This window comes from Oryzias latipes, chromosome 5 (assembly GCF_053564925.1).
Source record: "Oryzias latipes strain Hd-rR chromosome 5, Olatipes_Hd-rR_3.1".
Lineage (NCBI taxonomy): Eukaryota > Metazoa > Chordata > Actinopteri > Beloniformes > Adrianichthyidae > Oryzias > Oryzias latipes.
The window spans coordinates 25,940,567-25,962,744 of record NC_136241.1 but is presented as its reverse complement, the minus strand read 5'-3'; the positions used below and the strand labels follow the sequence as shown (position 1 = coordinate 25,962,744).

Below are 22,178 nucleotides of genomic sequence, written 5' to 3'. Positions count from 1 at the left end.
TTAAAGTTCCTAGGATAGCACAAGGGTTAAACTGCTGCCCCTTCTTTTGATGAGCTGCAGACGACCCCCGCTCGAGCACCACTTGGTGGTCATTTCTGCTCCAAAACAGCGTCTGCTGTTAGCCCCGCCTGTGTCCTCTGATGTACCCATTGACTGTACACGAGGACTGGATAGAGAGTGTGATGTCACCCACAGAAAATGGTTTACTTCTGGCTTCAACCAATGAAATCAATTCAGTTGGCAATTTTATGCTGTACCGTTGCCACCATGATGTAGCAAAACAAGGTCAGTAAGCAGTGATTGGTCCGAACCAATCTGAGACGTTTCTATGGAAACCACTTTCGCTAATCAGGAGTGCGCTTGTTGGAAGTCCACACCCCTATCACTCGAAGGGATTAGGATAAGGAATAACATGTTGAAAGCGAGGAGTAAGATAAATTGTATTTAGGATTTTATGGGACTAACTCTGACTGCAATTCTTAATTTTTTTCCCATTACCTTTATTAATGACATTTTTTTGGGGGGGAAATTACATTACTTCATATATTTATTTCATACGACGGAGTTTTTAGGGCCACCAAGGAAAATTACGACTTTTTTTCTCGTAAATTTACGAGAAAAAAGTCATAGATTAACAAGGAGAAAACACCGAAGTTGTCCGTTTATCGGAGCATCGCTTGAAGATGAAAGATGTGGAGCCTTTTGTGAAGCTTTATTTCCGGATTATTATAGGTTTAAAACAAAGAGATTCTGAACCTTTGGCGACTCAAAATCAGATTATTGTCAGTAGAGGCGGCTTTCCGGGGTTCATTGTCAGTAAAGCGGAGTTTCATATGTAAAATAAGGAGCTCAGAGACACGTTTTGGTGCAAAGGATCGCTGCAGCTTTTATTCTCCTTTTCATTCACAAACCCTGAAGTTCATCTGTCACACAACGTCATGAACCTGTCATCAGATCCGAACACCAGTGCGGAAGTAAACGTCCCGTTATATCATTAAACAACAAAGCTGAACGAAAATAGTCTATTATATTAGCATTAGAACGTTGAAAATGCCAAAAAAAGTGATCCTCCTCCTCAGATGGAAGCGTCACACAAACGTAGAGATCTTGTTTTTGGTGGAGGAAGAAAGGATTGAAGTGGACAGCTGCAGGGACACCGATGGCTTCATCGGGCTGCAGGGATCCTGCAAAACCACCCATCAATGAATAAAACTTTAATAAATTGTAAATCAAACAAATGAACTTCCAGATATTTGGAACGTTCAAGCTCATTCAGCTCACCTGTTCAACTGAGTTTAGTCGGTCTGCTCTGTTGCTGCGCGGCGTTCACCTGCTGCTCTGCATGCTCACTTCCACTTAATATCGTAATTTTACGAGTTTTTTTCTCATAAATTAACGACTTAAAATCTTGTAAATTTACGAGTTTTTTCTCATAAATTTATGAGTTTTTTCTCATAAATTTATGAGTTTTTATCTCCTAAATTTACGAGATAAAAACTCGTAATTTTACTTTGGTTTTTTTGGTGGCCCTAATACTCCGTCGTAATTTCACACTACACTGGCTTGTGTATTTTTTTTATAAACAGTAAAAATATAATAGCTACATTAAAACTAAAAAATTTGTGGTAAAAAAAAATAGTTGTGGTGGTTGTAATGTAACACCCTTGCCAGCAGGTGGCGGAAGAAGCCAGATTTTAACCCTTGTGTTATCCGATGCCCTTCACATTGGGAGTTGGGTCATCTAGACCCCACTAGACAGTGCGCTGAACAATTTTTTTCAATAATTTGTGATCTTCACTGGTTTCCATGGATTACATGAAATCCTCTTCACCTTTATCCAGCTTTGTCATGGTAGGAATAACATGTCAATGTAGGGGTGGGGTCATAGGATAGCACAAGGATTAAACCAAACCATTGGAGAGTTCAGTTTGAAAAGAAAATAGTAAATAAAATAATAAACAAGTAGTGCAGGTGACGGTTATGGACAACCATTATAGAGGTTAATATGTTGCATTAAAATGTGCGTCTGTGTGCTTAGTGACAGGTTCTGACTGTGTTTTTCTGCCGCCCCCATGCCTTCCCTCAATTATTCTGAAACTTTCTCCTCCCAAACATTTGGCTGTTTTGGTCCTCCATACATTTGATGCAAACTTTGCTGCAAAATTTTTGTTTTTTCTGAGTGTAGTAAATTATTTTCACCTACAGAGGGCAGACTTGAGTTTCATGTGTGTGCAGCAAATTATACTGTGCATGTTTTTTACTCACATGTTTGTTTTTATGTTAATTTGTGTTTTTTTTATTTTTTTTTATTTGTTTCCTTTTTTGTAAGTTCTCAATCTGTAAGGTTTGTGAGTGTGTTTCAAATAAACATGTGTGACTCAGGATCTGTGACAAACTACCAATACATAATGACTTTGCAAATGTGGTTATGAAACAAAGTGTGTGTCACACAGCATTCAGATACACACCATAAGGCAACAAAGCACTAAACCCTGTTCGTTTCTTGGATTTAAAAAGATCTATAACCATTTTCTTTGTTATCAGCAGTATTTTAAATGTGTAACTAACTCTCTGATTAGTTAGACTTCCTTTTATGCATGGGGATTTTGATGGTTATCTTCAAGCTGTGACAGTATTATGTTCAAAATCAACCTGCCACTCTAAATTTGCATTCATCCTAAAGCCACAGAACCATATATATGTCATAATATACCAGAGTTTATTTTTCTCTCAATGCACAATTTTAAAAATGCAGCTGAAAAAGAAAAGGCGTATAAAAAGGTACATACTTTTAAATCTATAAAAAGAATGCAGTCTTTTTAAAAAAAATTATAATTCTAGAAACGTTTACAAAAGCATTTGTGAATGTCCTTTACAAAATGCTTTTAAAAATACATTATTAATTATTGACTTTTTTCAAAGTATAATGCAATTTATCCCCTATAATACATTTAAAATTTGAATTTAGAAAATATTTTGCAATATTATTTCTTTATTTATTTCTTTGTAAATTTGCCGTTGAATTATTAATCATATTAGGCAACTTCTTAATTTATTTCATAATATATTACTGTTTATCAAAACTGTTACTTTATTAGTTCCCCACATGAAAACTGGGCAAATGTGACAAACTCTATAAAAATATTCATATTAATAAATAATCTAATTTATCATTCATCTCACTTCATTTTGAATCCTAAATGTTACACCGCTTTGGTATTTTAAAGTTTTTACTCTCAAAATTCTTTTTAATTGTTAAAAAGTTTTGCTGAGTCATGGTAGTTAAGGCTTATTCACGCCCAGTTTGTGACGAATGTTCAAGGTGGGTTCGTTTTGTAGTACTGGGTTTACCGTGTGAGTGGAGTTCCCGCCAGTCGTGATTCATTACAATGGTACAGACGGTAAGCACGGAGAATCATATCGTGCGTACCCAAAGCAGCGAGACAAGAAAATGCAGCAGGCTCCGTGCGCGGGTGATAGATAACTCGCCGCTGAAAGGACAGGCACCATCCACGTTCCGGATTGCCGGGTTGTTGTTTCTCCCACGAATCTTTTATTTTTACCCGGTGACAGAGGGATCCGGGACACAACTCCACGTTTTTTCCCAACCTCTATCGGCTTTGGGTGCTTGACCCGTGCAAACCCTCAAAGTAAAAAATGCCTCCCATCGGGAACGACGCCGGGAAGAATGACCTCAAAATGCGAATACAGCAGCTAATCGAGTCCAACGCAGTGATGGTTTTCAGTAAAAGCTCCTGTCCGTTTTGCGTCAGGGTAAGTTTTTATCTTTTTATCAATCGATTTGACTTCTGCTCGATCAGAGAACTCCTCTCTGTATCACCTCCTGGCGAAGTTCAAGGCCCCGTCTAGTTGCTGGATTGTTCTGCTGCAATCCTCAAGCTAACAATGTGGCTCCTCTCAACAACTTATTAAAATATACATTTCTGATCATACAAATAACCTTAAAAGTTATTACCTTATTATATATCTCATTTTGAGGTCATGCACAGTCGAAGTTTCCACAAACTATGTATAATTTCTTTGAGAAGTGGGCTTACGTAAGTTTTTTTTTTTAGTGGATAAATTAGTAATGGATTATTATAACTGGTAGTTTGCTGGTTCATCCTGCTCTGTAATCTTTGTAGCAGACTTAATTAATTCATAAACCTTTTGTGTGTGTATATATAATTTTAAATATTTTAATTCAAACAAACTTGTTTAAGAAAGGATTTAGCTTTTAGGGGCTGCTATTATTCCTCAAGTTACGCTAAGTTTCTCTTCTCTGGAAGCTTCTCTCTCTGAACAGCTGTTGTTTGTTTTCTGTTTGTAGGTGAAGGATTTATTCAAAGAGCTGAAAGTGGAGTGTAACGTGGTGGAGTTGGACCTCATAGGTAAGGCCAGTTCTGATCAGATTCTGCCATGATAGTGCCAGGTGTTCTGGTGTCCTGACTCCCCTGAACGCACCTGGCTATTGTGGCTTTCATAATGTGCAATGTAATCACTCCTTGACAACATCCTTGGTTACACTGGGCCCTAAATGTGTAGTAAAAATGTGAGAATAGAGCCAGATTGCTGAACCAAAGGGCTGTGTGCAAAAGCAGCCGGTCAACAGAGGAAGTTGCGGTTATCATATATTTCCCTCTCCCTCCGTCATTCAGACAAGTTTAGCTGTAGTCGGGTTATCTGCAGCTGAGCGAGTCGGTCAGGTTTTCTGTGATGTGCTGCATGCATCACACAAGGCCACGAGTCCAACAAGAAAAAAATCTGTTACGCACAGATGGACTTCATCACGGTGGAAGCTTGACACTCATTCATTTTAGTGTGAAACCAGGAGATAAGAAACGTTTTCATAACCAGGTTTATGGAGCTTCAACACTGCAGGACTTTAAATGCTCTGCTGCAAAAAAACGATCTGTTACAGCATTGCGCTTATAGTTAAAAATGTTAGTTAAATATATTTTTATCCATTAATTTAGTTTTAAGACGACAAAAAGGTACAGCTTAGATTACGTTTTTGTCAATCCAGAGGAATGAAGTGGTTCCGTGTTATTATATTGGATTGTTTTATCGCCAACTCCTAATTTTACTGAATGGATTGTTTAATATAAGTTCGGGTTGCACGATATGAGGAAAACTCGCAATATGCAATATTGGAGATTAATATTGCGATAACGATATAATTTGCAACAGTTTAAAAATTCTACTCCAAATGACCCTCGTCGACATGGGTGACAAACATCTAACATAACAGGCCTCCATCTGATTGGTCAACAACATGAAGGCGTCCATCCGATTGGTCAAATGCATAAAGGGATTTATTTGATTCCTCAAGCTGCCATAAGATTGTTTTAACACATTTAAGGTTTACGATTTATTGCGATTTACGCCGTCTTTTGCAATATGCATATTGCAGAGCTAGATATTGCCATAACCATAAATTTGCGGTATATTGTGCAGGCCTAAAATAAGTAATGTTATCTACATATGTTAGTTGATTTTGATCTTTTAGGGGGGTTTAACATCCACTTAAGGACTGCAGAAATGGCCCTTTGGCTAACTCTGGCCTATTGACAGGAATGTTTATTAAAATGCGCTGCTGATTCACGCTCGGAACCTGGCGGTCATGTTTGGTCCTACTGTCAACGTGAATCTGCTGATTCTATCACCGTCACGTTGCAGCGCTGCATTTAGCAAAACTCCATCCTAATCAAAGTCCTCAGCATGATTACAGCTCTTTTTATTTTAATTTGTCTTGAGGACTGCACAGGTAAATGTTAGAGGATTGCAACAGTTGTCTGGAAAATATCCCAGAAGTCTTCACTCACCGCCTCATTTCAGTTCAGAGAAGTTCGCTTTTTGTAAGTTCTCCTGCTGGATTCTGTGCAAATGCAGAAAAAAATGACATCAAGGAGGTTTGTATTTGTAAATCTGATTTGTTTTTTAAAGAAAAGCTAAAGAATTGACCCTTCAAAGGTAGTTTGTGCAGCTTTTAGTGTAGGGCTGCACGATATGAGGAAAATATGCGATATCAGTGATCAGTATTGCGATGACGATATAACTTGCGATAAATGAACAAATAGCAAAAACAACACAAACATTTCCATTTCACTGCAAAAGTTTAATTTAGATAATGGTCAAAATACCTTAAATTAGTCTCCAAATGACTCTCGTCTAATCAGGAGGGCAACATCTAACATCCGATTGGTCAACAACGTGAAGGGCTCCATCTGATTGGTCAAATGCATAAAGGGATTTTTTAAAATGTATTGAATAGTGCAAGTTGCCATAAGATTGTTTTTAACATTTAAGGTTTACCATTTATTATTGCGATTTTCACCAACTTTTTGCGATATGAATATTGCACAGCTTGAAATCGCGATAACGATAAATTTGCGATTAATTGTGCAGGCCTATTTTAGTGTCTTTACATCAACCTGCAGCTTCACTGCAGATCAGAAATGAAACCTTTTCTGTTTCTGTTCGGTGCTGAAGCTGCAGGACAGTCGTCAAACAATGAAGCTTTACTTCTTTGCTGGATCGGCTGAGAACCGACTCTGGGCTCAGTCATGTGATTCTCCTCTTGATTGTCCTCAAACATAAAACATGTGCACCTTCAGAGGAGGGCACAAACTACCAGGAGATGCTGCTGGAGCTCACCGGACAGAAGACGGTCCCCAACGTTTTCATCAACAAGAAGCACGTCGGCGGCTGCGACAAAACCATGCAGGTGAGGATCAAAGTCTCTCTGCTGCCTGCTGTGGTTGCGGTTTTTGTTGCAGGTGTTTTATTCTGGCGGGGATGTTTCAGGCTCACCGAGACGGCAGCCTGCAGCGGCTCCTGGGTGGACAGACGGAGGAAAACCAAGAAGACCAAACGTACGACTATGACCTGATCGTCATTGGAGGAGGTTCAGGAGGTCTGGCATGCTCCAAGGTGACAGGCCCCTCCTACTTTCTTTATCCAATACCTCATCAGACTGCTTGAATAGATGATGACCGTGGAACTGCTGTGAACAGGAAGCAGCCAACTTGGGGAAGAAAGTCATGGTGTTGGATTTTGTGGAGCCCACCCCAAAAGGAACCACCTGGGGTGAGAGATTTGTAGTTTTCTGATGCTTGACGATGTGCACACGTCTGACGCTAACCTACCCTGCCCACGCCGGGCGTCAGGTCTCGGAGGAACCTGCGTGAACGTGGGCTGCATTCCCAAGAAGCTGATGCACCAGACGGCGCTGCTGGGCACGGCCTTGCAGGACGCTCGCAAGTTCGGCTGGGAGTTTGACGAGAGCGGTGAGGAGCGGCGAGTTTTGTGCTGGCGCCCCCTTCTGTTTGCCTGCAGAAGCTTTGACGTCTTCTTGTCTCTGGTCAGTCAAACATAACTGGGAGACGATGAAGACGGCGGTGAACAACTACATCGGATCTCTGAACTGGGGTTACAGGGTGGCTCTGAAAGACAAGAACGTCAACTATGTCAACGCCTACGCAGAGTTTGTGGAGCCGCACAAAATCAAGGTGAGCAGACGAGAAGCTGAAGGACTTCCTGGTTCGGTGTGCAAACCTGCTCCTGCTCTGAAGCTTCTCAACCCTTTTACCCTCTCTGTTGACGGTCTTCGACTACCGTAACTCTCCAACTGTTTACGGAATTAAAGTAGTTCCGTCGGATTCTGGAGCAATTTAAAAAATATGGAACACCTTACAGTAGTGTAAATCAGCCTATTCTGTTGTGGAGGAAAGCGGTTTTGCGCAACACTTGAGGTTAGTAATATGTTGCATATGGGTGAAAAGAATCAGCTGACTGGTGTTTATGGCACTAGCAGATTTACAGTTTGTCAAAGAGTTTGTGTTATTTGGGTGTTGTCGGCAAAACACTCTGAAAACTTTTAACTTGTTCTTGTGGCATTTTTCTCATGATGGAGGACGTTTATCAAGAAAATTCAGCTTAAATTTTGCATTTCTGAGTCTTTTTAGATTCAAATCCCTGTGAATTTTAAACAAAAGAGCTTATTTATGATGTAGGAAATGCTCTGTAGAAGATGCATCGCTTGTTTCCGATGCATCCTGTAGCAGACGACTAGATCCACGTACGTTTTCCTCGTCTGAGCTGGAATCTGGATCAAAACTGTACGACTGGATAGCTCGGATGAAGCTCGCCATCGGTTGCACCAGTTATGTTGCCTTGGGGGGGGGGGGGGGGGGGTGAGGAGCCGTAAGCTAGCAGGAAAGCGTGTAAACATGGAGCTCCCAGTAATGGAGAGAGGAAGGGGGGCGGGGTTGCTACGCTCCAGCAGTCCCATTCACAACTGTCCTTGAAAGCAGCACCATTTTGTTTTTGTTTGTTTGTTTTTGGGCTAAAAACTGCATAATAACTAAAAACCACTGGGAATCCATAAGAACCTGAACCCATTTTGCCTTGAAGGAAAATGATGTCAGACATGGCAGATCTAAGTTGACCAACAGAACGCATTTACATGGATGATGCTCGAGTTACTGAAGGGAATTCATAAAACAATAGTTTCGCTCATGTGGGTCAGAAAGTAATTTCATGTTTCTAAGAGAAAGCAGGTGAAGATGATGCAGCTGATGGATGCAGCCCTGACATCCACGTTTTTAAATGCAGAGTTTCATTCATCTGTTAAAGAAGTGTTTATTTTTACTCTTTGGAAAACCTTTAAGATAAGGAATCAAAATCTGAAATGTAAAACATTATTTTGAATATCAGTTTAGTTTTGGCTTTTATTTTATTTCTCCAAGTTTAAGAAACCAGGCTTGGAGTTTTTGCTGCACTCTGTGATCGGGGTTGATCCCCATTCTGAGAATGAATGGAAAGATCCCAGCATTTAACGGTTTTTGTGTGTTTTTATTTTATTAAATACTTGTTTTCATTTGTTTTCCTTAAAGATGTGAAAATGAAACCTTTTCTCCACGTTTTTAGGCATCTGTACTCTGGTTGTTGTCAAACCTTCAGATTCTTGGAACAAAGTTTTTGCTTCTTTTTTTTAAGGAAATAGGGAAAGATTGATACTTAAATAATTTGTTTGGCATAAGTCTTCTGCATCTATACGCACACAATACGCAAATAATAAATTATAGAAACAACTTAAACTAAACAAACTGCAGTCATTACGACTATCTTTCCTGACACTAGATTTCTGCAGCTAAAGCTGATCTTGGTGTTTTGTTAAAACCACTCTTGTTTTTTTTTTTTCTTCAGGCGACAAACAAACGGAAGAAGGAGACGTTTTACACGGCGGCAAAGTTTGTCCTGGCGACGGGAGAGAGGCCGCGTTATCTGGACATCCCTGGAGACCGAGAGTACTGCATCACCAGGTGAGGAGACTAGTGAGGACAGCTCCCCCTTTACAGCAAGTTTGATTCTGGGTTTTACCATCTTTTATTGTTTTAGTAACTCTGAAACCCCCCCCCCCCCCCCTTTTTTTTTCCGCCCAGTGATGACCTCTTCTCGTTGCCCTACTGTCCCGGGAAGACTCTGGTCATCGGGGCTTCCTACGTGGCCCTGGAGTGCGGCGGCTTCCTGGCCGGCCTCGGGCTGGACGTCACCGTCATGGTGCGCTCCATTCTGCTGCGAGGATTTGACCAGGACATGGCCAACCGGGCCGGAGACCACATGGAGGAGCATGGCGTCAAGTTCATCCGCAAATTTGTTCCCGTGAAGGTTGGTGGACGTCCTGAAGTGCCTTCGCTCGTGTTCACACCTGCTGAGCTTGTACCGTAACTGGATTTTGCTGCGACAGATCGAAGAGCTGGAGGCAGGGTCTCCTGGCAGACTGAAGGTGACGGCCAAATCCACAGAAACAGACGAGATCATCGAGGGCGAGTACAACACTGTACGTCTTCATCAGTCATCCTCCTCGTTTAGAGCATGCAAAAAAGCCTGCCTCATCCACTCAAAATTCTGCCTACTGTTTCATTTATATTTTGTCCTAAATTGACTTTTATTGTTAGATTTGCTAAAAATATATATATATATATATTATTAATCACTGTTCCTTTTTTTTCCGTCCTTCCAAACTCGTGTATATAAACTCTAGTTATGACGAGTGAAGTGAGATGAGTGTAAAGGAAACCCGAGCAGCTTTCCTGACCCCTTCTGCTCCTCAGGTTCTGATCGCCGTGGGGAGAAACGCCTGCACCGAGCGGATCGGTCTGGACAAGGCGGGCGTCAGAGTGAACCCAAAGTAAGTTTCCATCCTGCTGTTGTCGTGTCTCGGCCTTGAAGCTCAATGAGCAGTCATGGTGAGTCAGCACTTCTGATGGGGTGGTCTTGTGTTTGGGTGGGGGGAGATAAGTTGTTGTTGCTGCGTCGTTTGTCAGCAGGACATTTAAAAATGGCTTTCCAGGTTTGCTGGAAATCGATTTTGAGCACATCCTGATGTGTGGTGGCTGTTTATTAGAGAATTGCAGATTGTTTTGTGCTACAGTCGGGGGGTGGGGGGGTGGGGGTTAGTACTGCACATGCTCAGTTTAGACCCCTCTGAGTCACAGGTTCTGGTCTCATGACCGGTGTAGCAGACATGGAACCAAGGCTGCGGAATTGGCGCTGCAAAGGCTGCTGCAGTGAGCGCCTCAGTTTGACCTTTGACCTGCTTCAGCTTTGATGCAGAACAACAGCCCTGATTAAAGGCTCATGAGCACAAAGGCAGCCTGGGACTCAGTTTTTTTTGTCTTAAACCATGTCGGCTTCATCTCTGCTCCTCCTCACCTGCTGTGTTTGTCACAGTCGATCTGCGTTTGTCCAGAACAGCAAATAACGTTTTGAGAATTTAATATAAAGTCATATTTCTAAATCGCAGGTTATTCGCCGATCTGTCTGCTCTGACAGACCCTGCATTCATCACTACCAGATTCAAGTTGATTGGTCAAGTCTTGCCAAAAAACCAGTATGCACTGATGCTTTAGTTTGACCACAATGCATTGCATTTGAAGGATTTTTTTTTCTTTTTTTTTTTTTTTGGGTAAGAAAGAAGTACATTTAGTTTTTACAAATCATACACGTTTTTTCATCAGAACACAGAAGATTCATGAATAATCTTTATAAATATTCATATTTATGAGGTTTTTACTGAAGCAAATGGGTGACGTCAGATTTGCTGTTTAAAAAAAAACAAAAAAAAGCAAAGTAAGTAGTGAACACGAGTCTGAATTGTGTTAAAATTCAGGCCATTGGATCGTCTTTTAGGGGTTGGAGAGTCGTGAGGAAATTCGGCCAATATCAGGCGTAAACCAGGTTTAACCTCGCATCGCATTGTTTTCTTTCAGGAATGGAAAAATTCCAGTGAACGATGAAGAGCAGACCAACGTGCCTCACATCTACGCCATCGGAGACATTCTGGAGGGTAAATGGGAGCTGACGCCCGTAGCCATCCAGGCAGGAAAGCTGCTGGCACGCCGCCTCTACGGGAATTCAACGCTCAAAGTAAATCAACAGATTTTTATTTATTTTTTAGGTTTAAAATTTGTTTCTTGAACAGCGATGTAACTGTTTGTGGTCCTGCAGTGCGACTACATCAACGTTCCCACCACGGTCTTCACCCCGATGGAGTACGGCTCCTGTGGCCTGCCTGAGGAGAGAGCCGTGGAGCTGTACGGACTGGAGAACATCGAGGTAACTGAAAGATTCATGACGGGTCGGGTTCAACTCACGGCACACGTTGGTCACAAAGACAACCTGACCCTTTGCAGTGTGTTGATGTTTTGTCATCAGCATACATCTGTTTTTATTATGCAGGGAAGATGTTTTTGGTCTCTATCTGTCAAAGCTGACACATCAACACACTTCCCCTGCTGAATAATGAATAATAATGAACTGTCAGAAGAGTTCCCTTTGAACATTCATTCAGTTATCATTTAGCGTTGGAGGATTTGTTTCATATTAGCCAAAAATATTTACATTTTTTTGTTTGAAAACAAAAGCCATGTCCTTTTTTTTAATTTTTTTTTATTACTTTAATTAATTTATATTTGCTGTGAGTTAAAAACAAAAAAACTCTGCTATTTACATCCTTTTCATCAATGTTTAACCCTTATGTCAGGGTTCTGACTTTTTCATTAATAAAGAGAAGAACCACACAGGAGCTGAGAACTTTTGTTAGACTTCTGCAGAAGGAGAATCGGTCTGTGACGGCGCAAACTGTCACAGAGAAGTTCGGCCTTCTCAGTGTATCCAGCCTGGTTTTATTGGTGGCCGGGGTTGATAACATAAAAGTAGGTCATTCGGTCAAGTAGTACAGGAACATCATATTCTTGTATAATCAGAACTTTTCAGGTCATTGTTTTCTTATTGAAAGATAGAACTGTGACGAACATATCATGGTGATAATGGCGTGTAAGCCTAACACCTTATGCCAGTGGAGGCGAACAAATTGGACACAAAGAGCTGAACTGAGAGTCAAAGAGCCACACCATGCACCGACCTGCTAATAATAATAATAATAATAATAATAATAATAATAATAATAATAATAATAATAATAATAATAATAATAATGGCTTAGATTTATCTGCGCTTTTTCTTGGTGCTCAAAGTGCTTACATTGTGTCCATTTTTCATTCACTCTTTATTCATACTTGGTGATGGTAAATGACTGATGTAGCCTCAGCTGCCCTGGGGCAGACTGACAGAGGTGTGGCTCCTACGGCCCCTCTGACCATCACCAGGACATTCATGCACATCCACACACCAGTGGAGCCACACTGGAGGCAAGGAGGGTGACGTGTTTTGCCCAGGGACACAACGACAGCTGGCTGGAGGGAGTGGGGATCGACCCTTTGATCATTGGACGACCCGCTCTTCCACCTGAGCCACTGCCGCCAAGACATACACACAAACACACAATGAAAGCCATATTATTATTATTTTTTATTTTTTTTCTTATGCTGCATTCATACGGCACGCAATTGCGCATCACGGTAAACGTTAAGTCAATGTACATACGCGATCTCAGCGGCTTGATTTGAGCACGTCAACCAATCAGGGACTCGGCTTTGCCCATGTGACGTTTTCCGTAGCTCAACGGGTAAGTCCTCAGGGCTGCAAGGGTTGCTGTAGACTGCCCCGTTTACTGTTGGGTGAAGGCGGGATATACCCTGGACAGGTCGCCACCTTGTCACGGGGCCCATAGATCTGGAGCAACCAAGCCCGCTACGTTAGCCAGCTGACCGGTGGACACCATAGTGAGCCCCGCCTCCCAGGGTCTGGCAGATGATAAAAGATTTTTATTTCCCCCTCTTGGGTTAATGCTCAAACTGAGGCCACAGACAGACCGAAGTAACGTTTAAAACGGTCGTCAAGCGCAGCTCTCGCTACAAAAGTGACGTACACTGGGAGAGATTCTGAAGGATCCACTGGACCCAGACACGCCGACGTGCTCTGTAGAGCTCTCTAAAACGCATAAACCCAAGCTACTTGCTCGACATCATCCATGTTTTCCATGGTGTGGCGACGTACGTATCGCCCGCATGCCCCCTGCGAGCAGTACTCGCACCTTATCAAGTGTGGCGTAAGGACCGTCACTTGTACACAAGTGTGTACAGCTTTCATTGTCCCTAAAAGTATCTTCACAAAACACTTACCACATGCGGGCCAAACGTGCATTCCTTTTTCATGACGTCCCTTGAGGTGGTCACACAGGCCTCCACGGAAATGCAAGACATCGGACAACCCAAAAACCTCTGTACCGGTGCATGTGACTAAGACTTCACTTAAACCTTTATTGAACTATAAAGAAAGTAATTATTTAAAGTGGCCACAAAGAAAATCCTTTTTGACTGAAACACTAAGCTTGTTTGTTAACAACCCGTCTAAACTTATGATCAACTCCCCTCTTTGTCATCTTGATGACAAGAGGGGATGATTTCCTGATTCCAAATGATTTCCTTTGTGGGTATAAGCAACATTAGTATTAGTTGCTAAGAAGATTTAAAAAAAATAATAAGAAATAGATGGATGTTCAGAAGTCTCTAAAGATGTTGATGAACCAGAAATGGGCGTTTCCGGTCTCAATTTGAGATCAATGCAAATTTAGACTTTCATCTTTGTTACTTTCAATCATGCCTTTGATCTCCGTCCAGGTGTACCACTCTCTGTTCTGGCCTCTGGAATTCACTGTTGCCAACAGAGACAACAACAAGTGCTACAGCAAGATCATCGTCAACAAGCTCGACAACGTATGTTCTTGAATTTTTAGGACTTTTTCACTGGAACTGCTCTTTGCTTTGTCTTGTTTTCTGTTCCGTATGAGTTATTGAGTGGATGACGAACAACTTGCTGTGTTTCAGGAGCGAGTTATCGGGTTCCATTACCTGGGCCCAAATGCTGGGGAGGTAACTCAGGGCTTCGGCGCCGCCATGAAGTGCGGCATCACAAAGGAGCAGCTTGACGGCACCATCGGCATCCACCCGACCTGTGCCGAGGTAGAACATCTCAAGTTTAGCTAAGGTTTAGCTCCAGTGTTGACGTTCTTCCAACTACTGTAACTCTTCAACTATTTACCCAATCAAGGTGAAGCAGCTAACTTGCGTTAAATGCTGGAGGAGTTACCCTATGCATGTTTTTTTTAGATGATCTGGCTCCTCTGTGGAAACTCTTAGCTCTGCCAACAGGAACGTTTTTGAGCTTTTATTTTTTACCTTTTTGAGTTTACAGATATTTCCAACTTCAACAAGACATTATTCTATTATTTTGTTTACCTAATTATTGTCTATATTTTCATTTTTGTATTTAATGTTTTTGTATTGTTTTTAGAACTTTCTCACATCTTTTATTTTTGTTTTTTTTTGGGTCTAGAGGAAATGTTAGATTGGAACAAAGTTGTGGGCGGGGCCAGCGTAATTCTCCAAATGGAAATAACAGTTTTTGCACTTTACTCATCAGCTGGAGCCACTCCTTCAAGTTTAGGCAGGTCGTGTCCATCGCTACTTTGATTCATTTTTGTCAGCACTTTTTTGGGTCAGAACCGATGTTTCAGGAAGCTTCGGCTAATAAATCTGTTCCTAAAGGTCCAGCATGTGTCAGCCGTAGTGACTGTTGAGAACAGGAAGGAGTTGAAAGTGGTGTAATGGAGAGTCTAGTTTTACAGGTCTCTCTGCTGAAGGAGGAGGTTGGTTCAATTTCCTGTGTTTGTGTTTTCCGGTTTTGTAATCATGTTGTAAGCAGGTGCATTAAGCTTTGGGTTTTTTCCAGGTAATTTGTCCATCTGGTATGACCACGAACACCATTAAATATGCTTTTAAGGTTGATTTATTGTTGTTGCGTCCCTCTTGATCATCTTTGGAGCTATTTAAAAGCCGTTCCCAGTTGTCTTTTAATTACCGTATTTTCCGCACTAAAAGCCTTATTTTTTTGTCAAAAAACAACAGGACGCCTTTTAATCCAGAAAGATCAAGTTATGGTACTGGGATTGAAGCGATTTTTGAGAGCTCCCCGGTGCTCTGTCAAAATGTGTTTTTATTATTTAAATTTTCTTTTGAGTTCCAAACAAGGTTGGGTGGAGTTGTAAATATGCTAACAAGGCTACCGTGTAGCGATGTTGGACTGTGTGTGGTCTTTTTGTGTGTGTGTGTGTTAGGGAGTTTGCACATTCACAGTAATGCTCTTTCTGGCTGTACTGGTCTGTTTTCGTGTCGCAAACACAGTAGGGGGTTACAGATATTGTAAAAACGCTAACGAGGCTAACTACTTTAACGGGGCTAACGTGTAGCTGTTGCATTCAAGTTCAAGAGTTATAGTGAGCGCGAGAACTCTACAGTCAATGGACAGAAAAGACAAAACTCTGACTCTGTTATCTCGGACTCTGTTGTCTCGCTTAATGCGCTTAATTGTTTGCTGGGTCTTGTATATGACATTATTTTGAAAGACCATATGTTGACTTTGCGCTTAATAGTGTGGAAAATACAGTATGATTCTTTTTTCTACCTTGTCCTGTCCAACAGCTGAGCAAACAGATAAGAGCTGAAAGCCCCTTGTGTTGGACATATTTGACTGTTACAAAATGGGGTTATGAAACTTCTGACACACTAGGTGTGTATTTGAATAAGCCCCTTCTGTAATTTTGTTTATAAAATATTATATTTGTGTCCATTTTTTTTTTGTTTGTTTTTTGACAGGCGGAAGAGAAAAGGAGGGAAGAAGATAGAGGGGGGGGATGGGGGGGTAAAAAAACAAAAAAAAAGCTTTAAAAAGCAACAAGTTTCTGGAGGATTACGATCCTTACTGTCACATGTAGATGTATAATAAATCTAAAGGGGGAGGGGCCTGTCCACACACACACACTCTCAAATGTCACATACATGTTGGCTCACATACAAACGTGTGGATATGTAAACAAATACAATTACCGTTCACACACACACATGCTTCATTCAGACTAACACGTGAACCTTTTTATTCAGTCACACAAACCATTTGTGTAAAGTTGATTATGGATTTTTCCAATTTCTAGGACATAGTTTCTGCAGAGCGGCAGGAGTTCATTAGAGTTTCAGTTGTGGGCAGGACTGTAGGCACAGAGCCACCCCGCCCCTTTCCCACCACCCATAACTGAGCACTCCGTTTAAACTCTCTTCCTGCCAGCTTACAGTCCCTCACAACCCCAAACCTAACATTAGCGGTGCAACAGTGTCGATCAGTATTGGAGCTATCCAGTCGTACGGTTTTGATCCAGATTCCAGCTCAGATGAGGAAAACAAAGATGTTCATGAATCTTTTATTCTGCAAGTGGATGCATCAGGGTGGAGCGGAGCGGGGAGCTTGTGGTTCGCCCAGCGTATATTCTGTGATAAATTAGCTCCTTTTGAAACAACATTTGAAAAAAGAAACACAGTTTGAAGCTTAATTTTCCTCCTATATTTTCTCAATTATCTGAAAAATGCCACAAAAACAATTTGACTCCTAAAACATGAGTTTTTATCAGAATGGGTCTTTGAAGGAATGTTTTTTTGTTTTGTTTTTTTAATCCTCGTTCTTGTTTTCGTCTCTTTGCAGATCTTCACCACTCTGCAGGTGACGAAGAGCTCCGGTGGAGACATCAAACAGGCCGGCTGCTGAGGTTAAACCCCGCTCGTTTAGCGAGCTGCTCCACCAATAGACTCCCCCGAGCTCTCTGTCGGCCTTAAAGCCTCGCCTCGCTCCAACATCCGAGTTCACAGAGCCGGCGTTTCTCAGGACTGACGAGGCCGGCCCCAAAGATGCGAGAGACTCGGAGAGTTTGACATGGGAGGGCAGCTTGCTGAACAGCGGGGTCACTCTGCTGATCTGCGTGCCGGGCCTCAGCGGCGTGTTCTTTTCGGAGGAGCACCAGCACACCACCGTGTGTTTGTGCCGTTTGTGACGTCCTGCCTCGTAACCCGAAGCACCGAGGAGAGTCAGGACCGATGTCCCTCTGAAGAAGCACCCGTTGGTGGCCCAGATCCTTAAATCCTCCAACGACCCCCACCCCAGCTATATCCCAACCCCTGCTTACACAGAGTGAAGGCTAGCTTCCGCACAATAAGGTTTGGTTGGACACATGGCGCTGATGCTTCATCATGTCGTTTTATATGTTCAGCTGTCTCAGAATTATGATCATCTCTGTATTTATCTTTGCTGTTTTGGTCTGAAACAGTCAATTTAACTCATCAATTGCAGCTTCTGTCCATCTCTTCGTGTTGTATATAAGAATATTTAGAATTCTGAATACTATCAGTGACTTTAATCTGTCAGTTGTTTTGTTTTGTTTCAAATCTCTGTACACTTTTAGTTGTTTTTTTTCCCTCTCAACAGTTAATAAAGAATTAATTCATCTTTTTGTTTTCGTGTCATTCAATTTTTTTTTTTTTTTTGTTGAATCGATGTTAAGCAGGGTTATGGGAGAAATGTTTCACTTGTGGGCCACAAAGCGTTCTTAAATTTGACTGACAGGTTGGACCAGGAGCAGATGCACGGAGTGTTTTCAGAATGTGTTTCATAATCCAAAAAAAAAGAAATTACATGAAATCTGGATGAAAACAAACTTAATTTTCATTGAAAATTGATATTTTAAGAGAACATTTTAGTTATTAAAAAACTATAGCTTTGCTTTATTTTCGTGATAATGACACCATGATGTCCCTCAGGGAAAAGTGCAAACTCAGAGAAATGCTGCGATCATGTGGTGTTGGAATGACTGTCCAACCAGCGAACCACAAATGAGCAAAACTTCAGACACCACATGAATGAAAAAATAACGCTCTGCACTTAAACAAAGGTCCATTTATTTGTATTGCACCATCTATGGGGAGACACCGGAATTACAGGGAAAATAAAACAAGATCATAATTTATTCCAGTTTAAAAGGCTGTAAGCTGCTCACCTCTGAATTAAAGTTTACAAACTCATTTATTGCTAATTTTGATTAAGTTCATCTGTGCGTGTAAAGCTTGTGAATTTGGTTGGAACCATTGACTACATGAGAAATGGACCGAGTGAGTGAGACCACCCATAGAAAATGTCTTACTTCAAGCTCCAACTAAATAAAGTATTCAGTCGCCTTTTTTTTCTCAATAGGGACATCGTCATGTTGGAGCCAAATGTCAACAAGCACTGATTGGTCCAAATCGGGCTGAATCAATATTTTTTATGGCAATCCCTCTCACCAGTCAGGAGTGAGCTTGTTGGAGGTCCACACCCATACCACTTCAAACTTTTCCCATTCTGCTGCAGTTCAAACCACGCATCAGAACAGAGAAGAAGTAGTGACTTTGAACATGGCATGGTTGTTGATGCCAGACGGGCTGGTCTGATTTACTGGGATTTTCACCCACATCCGTCTTTAGGGTTTACAGAGAATAGGCAGAAAAAGAGAATATATCCACTGAGCAGCAGTTCTGTGGGTGGAAATGCCTTGTTGATGCCAGAGGTCAGAGGAGAATGACCAGACTGGTTCCAGCTGATAGACAACTGTAACTCAAATAACCACTGGTTACAACCGAGGTCTGCAGAAGACTATCTCTGAACACACAACATGCACAACCTTGAGGCAGACGGGCTACAGCAGCAGAAGACCACACCGGGTGCCACTCCTCCTAGAACAGGAAAGTGTGGCTACATTCACAAAGACTCACCAAAATTGAATAATAGAATAGTGGAAAAACATTGTCTGCTCTGAAGAGTCTCTGCTTTTGCTGCAACATCCAGATAGTTGGGTCAGAATTTGGCATCGACAACATGAAAGCATGGATCCATCCTGGCTTTTATCAAGGAATCGGGCAGGTGGTGGAGGTGTAATGATGTGGGGGATATTGTCTTGGAACACTGTCTTGGGCCCCTTAGTATCCACTAACTAGAGCTGGCTCCAACGCCACAACCTACCTGAGGATTGTTGCTGACCATGTGCATCCCTTTACGACCACAGTGAACCATCTTCTGATGGCGACTTCCAGCAGGATAAGGCACCATATCATAAAACTGGAATCATCTCAGACTGGTTTCTTGAACCTGACAATGAGTTCACTGGACTCAACAGTCACCAGACCTCCACCAAATAGATAATCATTTGGATGTGGTGAAACAGGAGATTGGCATCATCGATATGCAGCCGACAAATCTGCAGCAACTGTGTGATGCAATCATTTAATGTGGACCAAACTCTCTGAGGAATGTTTCCAGTATCTTGTTGAATCTATGCCACCAAGGGTTAAGGCAGTTCTGAAGGCAAAAGGGGGTCCAGCCAGGTCCTAGCAAGGTGGACCGAGTGAAGTGGCTGGTGAGTGTATGTATAAAGCTGCAAAATGAGTTGTTTCAAAATAAGTTGACTCATTTTAAGTCTGTCCAACAAAATATTTAACCCAGGTAATTATGCTAGAATAAAAAATCCTTTTAGTTACTTTTTTTAAAAACCTAGATTAACTTAAAAATTACTAAACAACATGGATGCTCTTACGTCGTAGAAAATATTTAAAGAACAAACTTTATAGAAAAACTACAGCTGTTTACACTGCAGCTCATGAGGAAATGTAAAAAAAACAACACAGGAGGATGCTCTGTAAATGCACAGCTAAGCGGATCAGAACCAAACACTATTGAATTTAGCAGCCTATTCATATCACCGACATCAGAGAGCCCAGGAGAGATAATAGCCTCCTCTCCTCAGTGAGTGTGTGGGACTATTCAGCCAACATAAGTGGATCTCCTGATCAATAGCATCCGGGCTGGTGTGAAGGCTTTGTTTGTTCCAGCACATTGGAAAAACCCTGTCACCTGCACCCGTCGCCATGACAACCTGCACTTTGATGAGTTTTAGTTCACTGATAACCATTTGATTGAGGAGAATCAGTCTGTGGGATCAGGTAATTGATTCAATGCTGTTTGTTGTGCTAATAAATTCAGACAGAGATTTGCTGTAGGGCAGGATGGCCCGTTGTATGGAACCTCAGGAGTGCCTAAAATATATGTGTATATATATATATATATATATATATATATATATATATATATATATATATATATATATATATATATATATATATATATATATATATATATAAAGAAACGTGTGTTCCTTTTTAATTGTTAAAATAAATTTAAAAAGTAATTTAACGTGTTACTGCTTTTGCTACAAATGTTTTAACCTAACTTAACATTTATTCTCTCCCTTTTTTCCTAAACATTTTGTGATGGTCCAGTCATTCTATATTTAAATGTCTTCCAAAGAGCGTATCTGAGACCGGGGCTTCAGAAGAAATTTCAGCAGCTGTTCAATCTTAAATAGAATTTAAACTGAGCTACTGAAGGGAATATCCTGATGAAACCTTTTTATTCTGAGTTTTTTTCTTTTTTTTTAATAATTTTGCTCATTCTTAAGTACAACTGGAGTCTCTGGGCCGTTTCTATGAGCAGACTTTTCTGTGCATTTTTGTGGCTCCTTTTGCTTTGTTTCAGCTTTTGTGAGTGTAAACTTAGAAGCACTTTTTTTATAAATAAAGTTGGTCCTACAAAAAGTCATTTGGACTGTATGCTTTTTTGCAACTCTAAAAGTTTTTTTGTTATTTTTAGTTTTTATTTGCATTTCTGTCTTTTATGTCCATTGACTGTAGATGAGAACTGGATCGAGTGAGTGTTCCGTCACCCATGACAAACGGTTTACTTCTGGTTCCTGAGAAAAGAAGTCGATTCCGTCGCCATTTTTTTTGTGATACTGATGTCACCATGTTGGAAATAGACGACGTCAGTAAGCAGTGATTGGCTTGAGTCAGTCTAAGTCAACATTTCTATGGCAACCACTCTCCCCAATCAGGGGTTAGCTTGCTGGAAGTCCCCCCCCCCACCCCCACCCCCAGCCAATTGAAAGCAGGAAATCTGTCAAAAGTTTGTAATGTTCAATGTGAAACCACCAACTTTTATTGAGGCATCTGATTGGCCAGTTTATAACCTGAATACCTTGCACTATAGAAAAAAATAATATGACAAAAAATTAGGATTAGCAGGAACTTGTTAATAAAAAGTACAAATGGTTATTCTGACAAATAGATTTAATACAAATGTCTTCTTTTGTGTGCCAAAGGTGATATATTATCATATACATGGAGATTGTTTCCTATAAAAGGCTTAAGAGTAGCATGATTTAAACAAAAATCTATTAATGAACATATGTGAGCAACCTTGGGAGCATTTCGGGCAGACAACTCGAGCAGAGTGTTTTTAACTGGTTACTCCTCCCTAGGGCGGTTCAGTCAATCAATTCACCTGTTCAGCATCCTATTTAATTCCAGGCGTGTCCATTCCTTCTTTTCCTTTACCGCAAGCGTTGCGTTCGTCAACCCACCCTCCTCCCCGGCTTCCACCTGTGAGCTCCGTTAGGGGTAGTTTATTACCCAAAAGGTTTCTATGGAGATATTGTCTTATGTATTTGAACAGAGCTTTATGCCAAACTAAAAGAATGTGAAATTAAATGTCTTTACCGCATGAGTTGTCTGACTGAAAGGATATCCATACTTTTAAAAAAGTTCTTGAAACCCATTTTAATTGCCAGGCTTTTGCGATTCTGCTCTGCTGGTGCTTTTTCTTTCTTTCTTGCTCTTGTTTCAATCAGTATTCTGGTTTTTCTGTTGTATTTATATATTACCCTTAAATTGTTTAACTTTTTTATTGTTGTTTTTATTGGTTGTAGAAATGTACTAAATGGTGCCTTGTATTAGATTTTTTTTTCT

General features: G+C 41.1%; 1 protein-coding gene across 1 annotated transcript; it reads left to right on the top strand.

Moving 5' to 3' along the window:
• The first annotated feature begins 3,409 nt into the window (after positions 1-3,409).
• On the top strand, positions 3,410-17,796 carry txnrd3 (thioredoxin reductase 3). Its single transcript, XM_023955107.2, has 16 exons — positions 3,410-3,774; positions 4,331-4,391; positions 6,618-6,727; positions 6,808-6,933; positions 7,017-7,089; positions 7,170-7,289; positions 7,369-7,511; positions 9,211-9,326; positions 9,447-9,672; positions 9,752-9,844; positions 10,119-10,195; positions 11,277-11,433; positions 11,515-11,622; positions 14,088-14,183; positions 14,295-14,429; positions 16,999-17,796. Exons 1-16 carry the CDS (start codon positions 3,658-3,660, stop codon positions 17,059-17,061), a joined length of 1,821 nt encoding a protein of 606 aa, XP_023810875.1. The 5' UTR covers positions 3,410-3,657; the 3' UTR covers positions 17,062-17,796.
• Positions 17,797-22,178: the final 4,382 nt, after the last annotated feature.

What these genes read in the sequence shown, in the direction of transcription:
- txnrd3 (XM_023955107.2), top strand. Translation starts at nt 3,658, where the DNA reads ATGCCTCCCATCGGGAACGACGCCGGGAAGAATGACCTCAAAATGCGA. An exon ending in CCTGTCCGTTTTGCGTCAGG is followed by an intron (nt 3,775 to 4,330) that starts GTAAGTTTTTAT and finishes TTCTGTTTGTAG; the next exon opens with GTGAAGGATTTATTCAAAGA. An exon ending in CCCAAAAGGAACCACCTGGG is followed by an intron (nt 7,090 to 7,169) that starts GTGAGAGATTTG and finishes GCCGGGCGTCAG; the next exon opens with GTCTCGGAGGAACCTGCGTG.